The sequence below is a fragment of the Oreochromis niloticus genome, linkage group LG4 (assembly GCF_001858045.2).
Source record: "Oreochromis niloticus isolate F11D_XX linkage group LG4, O_niloticus_UMD_NMBU, whole genome shotgun sequence".
Taxonomy (NCBI): Eukaryota; Metazoa; Chordata; class Actinopteri; order Cichliformes; family Cichlidae; genus Oreochromis; species Oreochromis niloticus.
Genome location: NC_031969.2, coordinates 25406434 through 25417972, shown reverse-complemented (window position 1 = coordinate 25417972; position 11539 = coordinate 25406434). Strand labels below are relative to the sequence as shown.

At 40.1% G+C, this 11539-nt stretch overlaps 1 protein-coding gene across 4 annotated transcripts; it reads right to left on the bottom strand.

Annotated features, from left to right (window-relative positions):
• Nucleotides 1-6: 6 nt before the first annotated feature.
• On the bottom strand, nt 7-10732 carry mafk (v-maf avian musculoaponeurotic fibrosarcoma oncogene homolog K). 4 transcript variants are annotated; one of them, XM_005468810.4, is made up of 3 exons: nt 10502-10732; nt 4524-4600; nt 7-4444 (listed from the first exon to the last, which is right to left on the bottom strand). In XM_005468810.4, the coding sequence occupies exons 2-3, from the start codon at nt 4566-4568 to the stop codon at nt 4007-4009; spliced, it is 483 nt and encodes a 160-aa protein (XP_005468867.1). In that variant the 5' UTR covers nt 4569-4600; nt 10502-10732; the 3' UTR covers nt 7-4006. The 4 variants fall into 4 exon arrangements, with proteins under 4 accessions (XP_005468867.1, XP_003442228.1, XP_005468868.1 ...); XM_003442180.5 differs by having other exon boundaries at nt 10507-10730; XM_005468811.4 differs by lacking the exon at nt 10502-10732 and adding an exon at nt 10013-10451.
• Nucleotides 10733-11539: the final 807 nt, after the last annotated feature.

Genomic DNA, 11539 nt, shown 5'->3' with positions numbered 1-11539 from the left:
ATTAAATAAGAGCAGAAACAACATAGATTTTATTTGTACATGAGGGTAGTTCATTAAGAAAACATGTAAATGAATGTAAAAATAATTTAGGTGTTTTTTCTTTTTAATAAAATTACACAAATCATTGAAATAAATATAAAATATGAGCAGAGTAATGACAAGTCATGAATGGTACATACTCAATTTATGCTGCCTTTTTACTGCTATTTGACAGTCACTCTAAGCCTCAAGACATTTATCTCATACTCACAAACGCAGAAGTTGCTGCTGTTACACTAACATTCAATGTATTGCATCCATAATTTTAGCCACACCTAATCTGTATACATGCTCCACTCTTACATAATTAAAACTGACTTTCTACATGGCTAAAGTTAAATACTATAGCTTGTAGGACTGGCAAAGCTTGTGTGTCGAAGCTTATTTAATCAAAGACAGCTGATCACCTCGAATGCTTACTCAAGATACACAAGCATGCACATTTCTGTACATGCATTTGCTATAATTATTTTATGAAAGATTTAAAAAAAGATCTCAGTTCTATTACTGCTCCTTGGTATTAACTGCGGTTTACTTCAATGTAGAAAGAAAGCTGATCAAACCAAGGTTTGTATTCACCCATGGCAGGAGGGTTTTTTATTTTCACCCATAAACATGTCTACATTAATGTATCTACATCTTTAAACTTCTTTAAACTTGTGTGTCTGCTAGACTTTTTTGGGTAGCTTAAGAAAAGAGCATGAATAAACTCTCTGCTAGGTCATACTGAAATGTAGAACTTAATTCACCCAGAGGAAGGTTTGTCCTTATTTAGGCACTATACATAAATATATACTTTAAAATTTGAAACTGGTTTTTTTTTTTTTTTTTTTTCAGGTAATTATTATTTAGGTGTGCTCATAAAAAAAGTATTCACCTCAGACTCAAATACAGTAATAAGTGCTAAAATTAAAGAAGCCCTGATGTAGCTTAGTTTTGCTTGGAAACTAAACCACAAGAGGTCACTGTAATGCTATGCAGAAAATGCTTTTAGCCACAAAGCCTTTTAGGTGAATGTGCTCAAGAAATAAGTTATGTAAACAGGTAATATGTACTCATTTGTCCAAGGCTTGACACATTCCTTATCTGTAAGAGGCCTGGGTGAACAGTCCCTAAAACAGCTTTGGGGTTCTTTTTTTTTTGTTTTTTGTTAAGCAGTTACAAAAGCATTGCAGTCATTGAAACTTCTGACTTGACATATTAGAAAAGTATACCAGGTTCAGTGGCTGCAGGGGCGGACTAGGTTTGCATGCAGGTTGATCTGTTTTAAGAGCAATTTTTCCTCATATTCTGTTTGCAATAATCTTGATAACTCCCCAGTTAACGCTGCCCAAAAGCAAATTTTGCAAACTGAACACTTGATTGAAATTAGGCACTTTCAATATTAGGCAGTGTTTCACTCAAAATGATCAAACTTGACATGACAAAATATGTAACCTGCATGTAATCCTAGTTACTGTCCAAGTCGTGCATTAGATACATTGTGAATGTGCTGAGAAGAACTATTCTTGGGCCATAAATACTCACAAGACTTAAGTTACGAAAATAGTTCTCTCGTTGTAAATTTGAATACTATTTTTTTTTTCCTTTTTTTTTTTTCTTTTTAAGAGAAAAGTTCAGCATCCATATAATTAGACTTCAAAGACCGATTACATAATCACACCACTCCCAGCATAGTAAAAGACATAAATATAGAAAAATATGTACTATATAATGTATATTTATATAATGTATATGCTTATAAAACTAAGTATCAGGAAAAAAAGAACATGGGCCGTATTGACACAAACCAAATGAAAAATACAAAATGAGAGTAAGAACACAGCAATGCCCCTGCTTATAAATCACAGCAGGTTGTACAGCAGCAAAGTTCCCCATACTGTTCTTTGCAGCTATGGAACAGGGGAAGAACAGTCATGTCCTCTTAGCCAAGAGAAAATCCTGACATGAACAATCTATTGACTTCACTCCAAATTGGGAATGGATTCTCGGTAAGAACAGCTCGATTTCAAGTGAATTTCATATTTAAATATTACAAAATGTACAATGAGAGCAAGGTCTTTACTGCATTTAGTTATCTTGACACCACAGTTTCTAGAGATGGGCGTCAGGAGTTCTCTTGTAGAAGAGCGTGTCAAAAGAAAAGTAACTGTTTCGGAAATACCAACACCGGCAGCAGCACTTCTTGTGACCCAGTATTAGGAATGATTTCTATTTGGACGGAGTTCTCAATCTAAGGGAAAACAGAAGCAGTGGGAGCTTTGCCGTCTCTAGTCTGTAATATACAGTAAGTAACTTGAATTGCATCATACTTAAAAGGTCTGCTCTTATTATTATTATATCCAATATGGATTACCTACCAAGAGTTGCATACAAAGAAAAGAGATTAAACACCAATCAGTAAGTGCCACAGCAGACTGTAGTTCACTATCACTAGTTACATTAGGCACAACTTTCCTGTAAGTGGTTCGACCACATTTAGTTGTCACTTAGTTAAGCTCCAGTAACTGCAGAAATGCAAGCGTAACTTCCTTCTTTAAACAAGTGGCCCTGTGATTTATTTTTATTTTTTTTACTTACTGTATCTTAACAGTCTTCTCTAAGTGCTATTTGATGAAAGACACCATTGTCAAACGCGTGTTCCTTAATCACTTTCCAGTTTTACAATTTAGTCTAACCAAGTTTACCGTTTAAACAGAATTAAAAAAACTTTCTACAATATACATCAAGAAACTTCTGAGTCAAGGGGCTACACACAAATGCAATCACATGCAACAGCTCCAACTGCCTACACTGTCTTTGACAACATAACGTAACAGTACTTTTCAGCTATCTGTCAACTAGAATGTAGTTGACAAGAGAGATCGGAACCCTTTCTGAAATCTGACGGTACTCAGACATGTCTTTTCTCAACTGCCAGTAGGAGGAATGAAGGCACAAATGGCACTTTTTAGAATATTGTATAAGGAAACAGTCCAGTCCAACAAAGACAAATTCTATCGTAATGGGTGATTTTAACTCTTTCCAAATATTAATTTAAGGTGTTTCTTCAAAACTGCCAGATTAGATCGCTTTCAGCTGTATATGAACAACTTTATTGGATCATTCAAACTTCTCTGAACTGTACTGGTATTGCTTTCTAAATAAGTTACTTATATAGTTATCATGGTTAAAAGACTAGTATAGCTTTTTAGCTAAACATTGGTCAGTTGTCAACAGTATAATCCAAAGATCCCTCAGAACCATTTCTACATAAAATTTCATGTTACTCAAACACTCAATCAAGTGACTTTACTGCTTAGCACCTCTTAAAAGTGCTAAGCATATAAGTTTCCGGTGCCTCGTTTGGCTAGCTTTCAAAGGCATCTGATAACTGTGGCCTTGAAGAAGTGTCTATTTGACCTCACAGTGGAAAGATATCACCTCTGTGTTAAAATACATGTGAGATATAGCATAGATCACATGTAGAACTATTCAAGGCAACAGACACAGAAGCTCATTAATATTTATACAAAGAAAATGTGATTTGGCAAAGGCTTTAAAAGTATCCATACTGTCTCATATGCGTTACTTTAAACCTGTCGTATTTTATTCTTTACATCATAAAGTATGAGAGGTGTCCCAGACCATTTGCTGCCACATTAAGGCGTGTCAAATACTTGAAATTTGAGTAAAAGCAAATCTCTGCTATCAGTCATGGAGGTAGGGTCACAGAGGCCCGATAACCTGCCGGTGCTGGGTGTCAGGGAGGGGGTTTGCACAGTGCACAGACAATGTAGATTGTGTAAAAGAGACAAATAGAGGGAGACAGAATTGTGAATGCAGCATAACATCACATAGAGCTTGCCACCCCGGCCACCCCTCAGTCTAACTACCGAGCCTCGTCTCAGTGTGGGATGAGTGGGTTCAGACCAGGTCAGAAATAGGAAGGACCAGGCAGGCAAAGGAGAGCCCAGTCCTGTCAACACTAGGAAGGTGCTGAGAAAGCGGATGGGCTGGAGTTGTTTTGGCTGGCAGATTTGACGATGGTGATGACGCTGGTGGGGGCAACTTTGCCTGGTGAGAGAGGCCCTCTGGTCACAGTCCGGGCGAAACACTGCAAAGCCTCATACTTGGCTCGCAGCGCATCCAACTCCAATCTCATGCTGGCATTCTCACGTGCCAGCTTGTCCACCTCCTGCTGCAGCTCGGTCTTTTGTCTCTCCAGCTCCTCCTTTTGGGTAACACGTTTGATGCGGCAGCTCGCGGCATAGCCGCGGTTTTTCAGGGTCCGCCGTCGCTGCTTCAATCGCACAACATCCTCCTTGGTGAGCCCACGCAGGTGCTGATTGAGCTCCCGCACAGACATGGCAACCAACTCATCATCGCTGAGCACAGGGGCATTCTCACCCACCTCCTTCTTGACCTGCAAGACACGAGCAGTGCATGAAGAACTGTGTGCAAGCATGAATCACTAAAACATTTTTCAAACTTCTCATGCTTACCTTTAAAGCTTTGCTCGTCTTAAAAGTAGTCGTCATTCCCTGCATGAAGACAAATGACCAGAATCTCACAGAAGACACTGAAAAGTAAAAAAAAAATACGACCTCAAGTAAGTGAAACAGAACATATTATTGATGGACGAAAGTAATTACAAACACGCAGATTTACTCAGCTACCTATGTTGGCAATTTAGAAGCAATTGGGGTATTCAAGTCATACTACTAGAGTGACTGGACAGCATGTGTTACTTTGCACATATCATTAGTTTATACTACTCGGGTTACTTCTGCTGCAGAGTGCGTTAACATGCAGGAATTTTAAACAGTGCATTTTAGTTCATGCACTATATTTTAAAAATGAGATACTGATATTTTTTTACTCAAGATGGCGTGTTATTTGACATTTGAGATATGGCAGATAAGCAGAAATGACACCCCCACTGGTGATGCTCGAGAAGTTTACTGCACAGACGTCACATCCCAGGGTTACATCATATGTCAGTGCTCATGTTTGTTTGTTAGTGACATAAATACCAGCAGATGGCAGCATGACTCTATTAATTGTCAGCACTGTTGCTTGTCTGTCTTTACATATTAAAAAGAGGGCCGTGACAATGTAGTTCACTAGACCAGGCAAAATTAGAAACAGGCAACCTCTCTCCTGCTCGTCACAGAACTTTGCATTTAAGCTCTCTGCCTCAGTGATTTTGCCAGGGCAGTATTTAGAAAAGCCTCTCTGTACTCATTACAGTGAGCCACATGCTTTCCAGACTGCTGCCATGGCCAAAAAAAGCGAGAGCGCTGAGCTGCGATCCTGTGAGAGGCACACATCCCCCAAAGGCTCCATTTCAAGACCTACAGACCAGCTTGACTACGAGTGCACTGTTCCATGCTCAACAGATACCATGGAAACGCCCTGCAAATGGGCGTGGGAGTGTGAGTCACATGGTCACCGAAAGGGTAAACAAGTCTCATTCATAACCGCAACACAGCCCATACATAGTACAGACCAAAAGAAAAAAAAAGAACAGCACTAACTTGTGCTGGTAACTTCAAGGCAACCTGTGTACAAAAATCCTCAATTCTCCTCTTAAATCCAATCTCTGACCCATCATTTATCTTCTGATCTGACATCTCTGGATTTACAGAGCAGCAGTCTACAGGATTCTGCCTCCTCATCAAAGCAAATCATCACATCAGTATAACATTTATAGTTCTGCTGAACTTTACAGGGCAGCATGTGGAAAATTCCTAAAGATAGAGTGTCACAGAGAAATAGTTTCCTTTATAGTCACTGATGTATTTTTGCTGGGAGACAATGTAGTCTATCGATTTAGTGCCGTCTCTCTGTGGTTGGATCCTCTTACATTGGGCTTTCCTGAGCTGCCCTATGCCCTTATTTAACACTGGTGGATATATTTAGCCCGCAGTGCTGACACAAATTTCTGCCAACTAAACAATTTAAAGGGAGCAATGCGATAAGTGATACCCTCAGTAAGAGGGGAAATATTCTCTTCAGACCTATTAGCTGAAGCATTCATGGAAGAAAATACTGTGGGTGTGGCTGTTCATTGTGTGATATATATATTTCTGTTAATACACGCCCTCTAGGGGATTCTAACTCAGATCAGTAGTGCAGTGAAAAACAAATGCTTTTTTTTCCTTGTCTTTTAAAGATTACTAAGTCATTGTCCTGAAATAGAAAATCAAGTCAGAATCCTAACTTGGAAAATAAACACATGGCAAATGTGTGTAATGAGCAAACAGCTACAAACAGAATCCACATAAACTTCGGTTTAGAGATTTAAGGAACATCTGGTGTGCTCGCTGATGTCCTTTATTCATTTGCAAAACATGCTGCAAAGAATTACATAACTGAGATTTTAGAGGCATCAAATAAAGATGATGAACTAAAATAAAACATTCCTCAAAAGCAAGCTGGCCCTAAACGGTCTAATTTAAGTGGTATTGCGTCAGAGGGGGGTCCCTGGGTATGTTCCTTGCAAAAATCATGGAAAAGCGGTCTGGGGCCTCTCTGATCTTTATACAAGAGGTCCCCAGTCTGAACCAATATGCCAGATTGTTTGCCTGAAATTCTTAAGGCATGTGCTTATGTTTTTGCAACTTGCACGGGGACACGGCTTTCTTGATTAAGACACCAAAGTTTCCTCAGAGAACAAAAAAAAAAAACCTCAGCAACCACACAGAGAAGACAGACAAAACACGTCCTCTCGCTATAGTCAAGAAAACAACTTACGTTAGGCTTTTTTTTTTCTCTTCATAACAGTAAGGAAAGGAGTCTGGGAAAATACCTCAAAGAAAAGCCACAGTTGGCGGGTAAAGAACAAAACCACATTCCTGAGCGAACACACATGTGCAAACCCTCACATGCACACAGGCAAACCTTCGCTGAAGAGGGAACATGCAGTCTGAATATATCCTGCAACGTGCTCAGCTACGGGGGTGGAGTGGAGACAAACCCACTTGTAAAACAATGGCTGCAAATTTCACAAAATGTCTGGAATTTTGAAGTATCGCACATCTGTCACTTGGCCAAATAAATGGAAAACAGCCTGCGCATGCTTACGTGTGCAAGTCAGGAGTCTTTCTTTCTTATTGTTGTGTTTCTTTGTGGGACAAATTGTAAACAAAGTGCTTCATTTTTTTTTTTAATTCACTTTCCCTCATTTTGATATACAACAAGCAATACTGTTTTATTCCTAACGACACCCCTTTGACGACTGATAACCAAAGAAGTGCTCACTAGAGTAAATGCTCCACTGTCTATCCACTATAAACACAAACATTTCACGGCTCTGCTTGTTTGCTGGGGGATTTGAGCAAAAAGCACAATGTTGCCTGCTGTGTTCTTTGAACATGTGCAGATGCATGTTATGAATACTTTTAACTAGTTCAAAAGCAAGTAAACCAGAGCAGAAGCAAGAAAACACTGATTTAAAAAAAAAAACATCTCTAGGTAAACAATTGTGGGACAAGAAATTCATTATAACCTTGCTCCACATCTGAGACTAAGCCAGTTAAATAAATGGATGTACCCTTCCTTCACCGATACCTCGTGATTAAAGTATAGCTTACTGTTTTTGAAGTCAGGGATCGGGTCAAGTTCATGGCTGCTCTTCAGTTACAGCAGGTAACTGTGGGGCCCAGCCTTCCCCTAAAATAAACAGCGTATCAAAGACTTATGCGCTCACACTTCACTAATAAATGCAGAGCTGGCTTGTCTGGATTCTTTGTTTTTCTTCTCTTTTTGTGTAGGTTGGGGAGGGGGTTCAGCGCAAAGCAGACTTACTGCTGCCCTTGACATTCAACTTTAGTCTTCATGAGAAAGCGCTTGCGTTTCTTGCAATTTTCTAAGGGGTGGGGGGTGGAGAGATTTCTTCACAGACTGAGGCACGCAGCACTCTGCTCTTTCTCCAGCGCAGCACATTTGGTGGGATATTATGTGAAGGAAATGGAGAGCATAGCTGAGCAGTGAGTCATGCTGTTTACTGGTAAAAGCGACAACCAGCAGCAGGGAATCACACCCTCCTGATCTGACATTTCCTGGAAAATCCCGTTGTTTCAGGGAGAGGAAGGAAAAGTACAGAGAACCTCAGAAATGGTTGGCATGACCAGCGGAACTTTCTTGCGGAAAGGGAGGAGATCTCACCGAATATCTGTGAGAAGATATTCTCCCAGTCATGGACACTGGTTTTCAGAGCGATGTAAAGAATGAAAAAAGTGGACACATCGGTCCTTTTTTTAATTATAACTAATAATTAGTGAATAAAAGAAGACATATTAATATTCAGTCACTGCTAATAATAGTCCTAAAGATTTCGATGATGTTCCTTTAGGACAGATAGGTTGAGCAAACATTTCAAATGATTTGATTTGAGTTTGAATCACAACAAAATCGAGAGTTGCATCCAGCTCCATCAGGAATCAACAGAGAATTCCCAGCAACACAACCCGGCAATATAATTACAGGAGTACCTCTGACACTTGCCACACCTCTGACCATAATGAGGTGAAAGCAGTGGTTTGAGATCCAGTCTTTCTGACAGAAAAGACTTGATACAAGCCGCTGCCGGTGGCAGAGGGAACAATCTCAAATGCTATATAACTGCCAGGGAGTCACGTTTGACGGATGCAAGGCAGACCTGTTCAAACAATCGCCTCTTATTGCCTGTGTCCACTCTGGCTGGCATGTTCGGCTGCAAATAAAAATCACTGGCTTCCACAGTCAGTAATCAAAACTTGACATCTTTTTTCCAGTAAGAGGAGCAAAACACATCACAGCGAACGTGTTCTCTGTGAGTCATAGCATCGCTAACCACAAACATTTCACTTTCACAATACTCCACCACAAAAACGGTCTTGCATTCTGCACTGCTTTCATCCATCACCACTGTCCGGCAAAACGAGAAACAAAGGGAAGACAATTTGACCACATGCTGTATCTTCAGGGGAATTTCTCTCCCCCCACTGTCCCATACTGGTATGATGAGTCAGCTGCTGTAACTTCTCCATCCAAAAAAGATATCATCACTTTGGTGATTGAACCACATGTTAACCTCATGACAGGAGCACACCCTGCTCCTACTGCTTCAGACTGAAAGTCACTGTGCACCCACCAGAAACAACAGTGAATCATAAAGCCCCCCCTCAAGACATCAACCTGTGACCATCTAAGCGGAACAAGTTACTCAGACACAAATATTTTCCATATATTAATCACAAAAAGATCACAAGTTCTTAAGTAAATGGCAAAGGGCAAACTGAAAGGTGGACATACAAGACTGTGAAGAAGATCATTGTGAACTATTTTGGAGCCATGGTCAAAAATTCAATTAGTTATTGTAATTCCATGACAAGGTTTTCTAATATTTACCCAAGTCATTAAGAGTTATGCAGAGCAGGAATTATAGCTAAACACAGCGATAAGATAAAGTCTCTTTCGTCCTCCAAAGTGATTTATCGTTTGTGGAAATATGGGTTCCTTCTGCTGTTCCTTCTTTGTAGGCTAGTCAACCCTGGTGGTCTACCTCCACTCCACATCGTGCCCTTTGTCCCACATGTCTAAAAATGCAGACCACGTGTCGATTCCAATGTCAAAAGCAGGCTGGTATTCTGTATTATAGCACCCGCTATCAACCTCGCTGCCATGAACTGGGGAAGAGCGCGAAAATTAAGGAGGATGTGAAAAATGTTGTACATGAATTTGTTTCAACAGGAAAGTGAGGAAGTTTATTTCACTTCCATTTTCCGAAAATCTCATTCAAGTCACAGAAACGCTATAAATAAACACACATGTGGAAAAAAATGCATTTTGGGGAGTTTGGGTTTTTTTCGTTCTAGAAAAAGTTATAATCTAAAACCTTAGAGGTTCAGGTGTGCTTAGTAATAGTATATGAACATATTCTGTAACACATTCTATAACTTTAGCTCTACGTTTAATGGGAAGTGCGAAGAAATAGTGTGATTTTTACCGTCTTAATTTTTCCCTCCCACAATGCTGGTCGAAAACGTCTCCTCGCTCGCAGTTTATTAAATTTATTAGCTATAATTTTTTTTAAAGGGACCGCATTCAGTCAGCGTCATAATCGCCTCTGTTATTTTCAAAGAACTATTTCAAATCGCAGGAAAGCGGCAAAACACACCGTTTGTTTCCCCCTTTTACATATTTTCATACCATTTCTAACTTCCTATATGCGAATGCTCCGAGGTCTGCGCCACTTTTGAAGCACTGTATTATGTATCTCCAGCACAACACGTGTCCGCCCGAAAGAAACAAATCTACGAAATCAACATGAGCTTTCATAACTGGGATCAAAACTTATCCTACGAGGAGGATGCACCACACAAGCCTGTTTGCGTGCGCCACTATGTCACCGTGAGAACTCGAGTAATTTAGAAAGGAATGTCAAAACATCTTCCCGAAAAAAAATAAATAATTAAATTAAAAAATAAAATACAACCTCACCTCTGTGGACGCAGATATCTGTGGACCGGAGTGCGTAAAACTGTCAAAGTATGTTTCCTCGACAACCGGTGAAGTAAGTTGACAAAGTTGGTAAAAAGCGTCCAGCACAGACGGGCAGCGGCGTATCCTCGTACTAAATTAACTACAAAACAACAACAATGTACCAACATTCCACGCTCTGCTTCCGCAAGCACTCACGTCACTGATTCCTCGTGACCGCCCCCTCCATTCATGAAAATAACTTTGTGCTGACGTCAGTCTGGGGAGGTGGGGTGGGGGGGGAGGCCTGGGGGAGGCCATAAATAGAAGACAGATACTGCTGGCGACTGCTTTTGCTTACTTTACAAAACTAATCTGCACAAAGTCAGCTCACGTTGCCAACATTAGCCAAGAAAAACTTCTGATTTCTTAAGGAAGTCATAAACCTGTTGCTCTCTAAGTATGCTCACCACCCCCTCTCCTCCTCCTCCCCCTCCTCCTCCTCCTATAAGCACACTCTTTTTGAGTCAGCTCTGCACTACAAGGTATTCAAAAAAATACCTTTGAGTGAGGGAAAACAGCGACCTCCTCCCTCAGACTTGAGGAGCAGCAGCAGCATTCCATTCCTGAGGAAAGTATGTGGTGTAGTAGTTCAGCAGTCCCAGGATTTCTCTTATTTTAACTGCACTACTGCCAATAGCGTCACCAGTTATTCTGGGTAATTAAGTACTGAATGTAAATATGTTAAGTCACTAGCCTTTTATGGCCTCTACTTGTATGGCTTTTCCTCTGCAGCTATATGGTATTAGAAGATCTCAGCTTTGACCTGAACTGTGGTGCCTGTTAAAGTCAGATGCAGTGTGCTGACACTAGAAAAAACTTTCTTTTTTTTTTTTTTGCTGGTTGGACCAGCAAAAAGTTTTTAGCTTGTATTTGTTAGAGACAATGCAGTAAAACCCTGGGAAAAGTGAACATCTGGATCCAAAGCCATCCAAATATGTAGATTCTGGTTTTGGTTTATTAAAGTGCATACTCAGCCATTTGTAGTTATTTA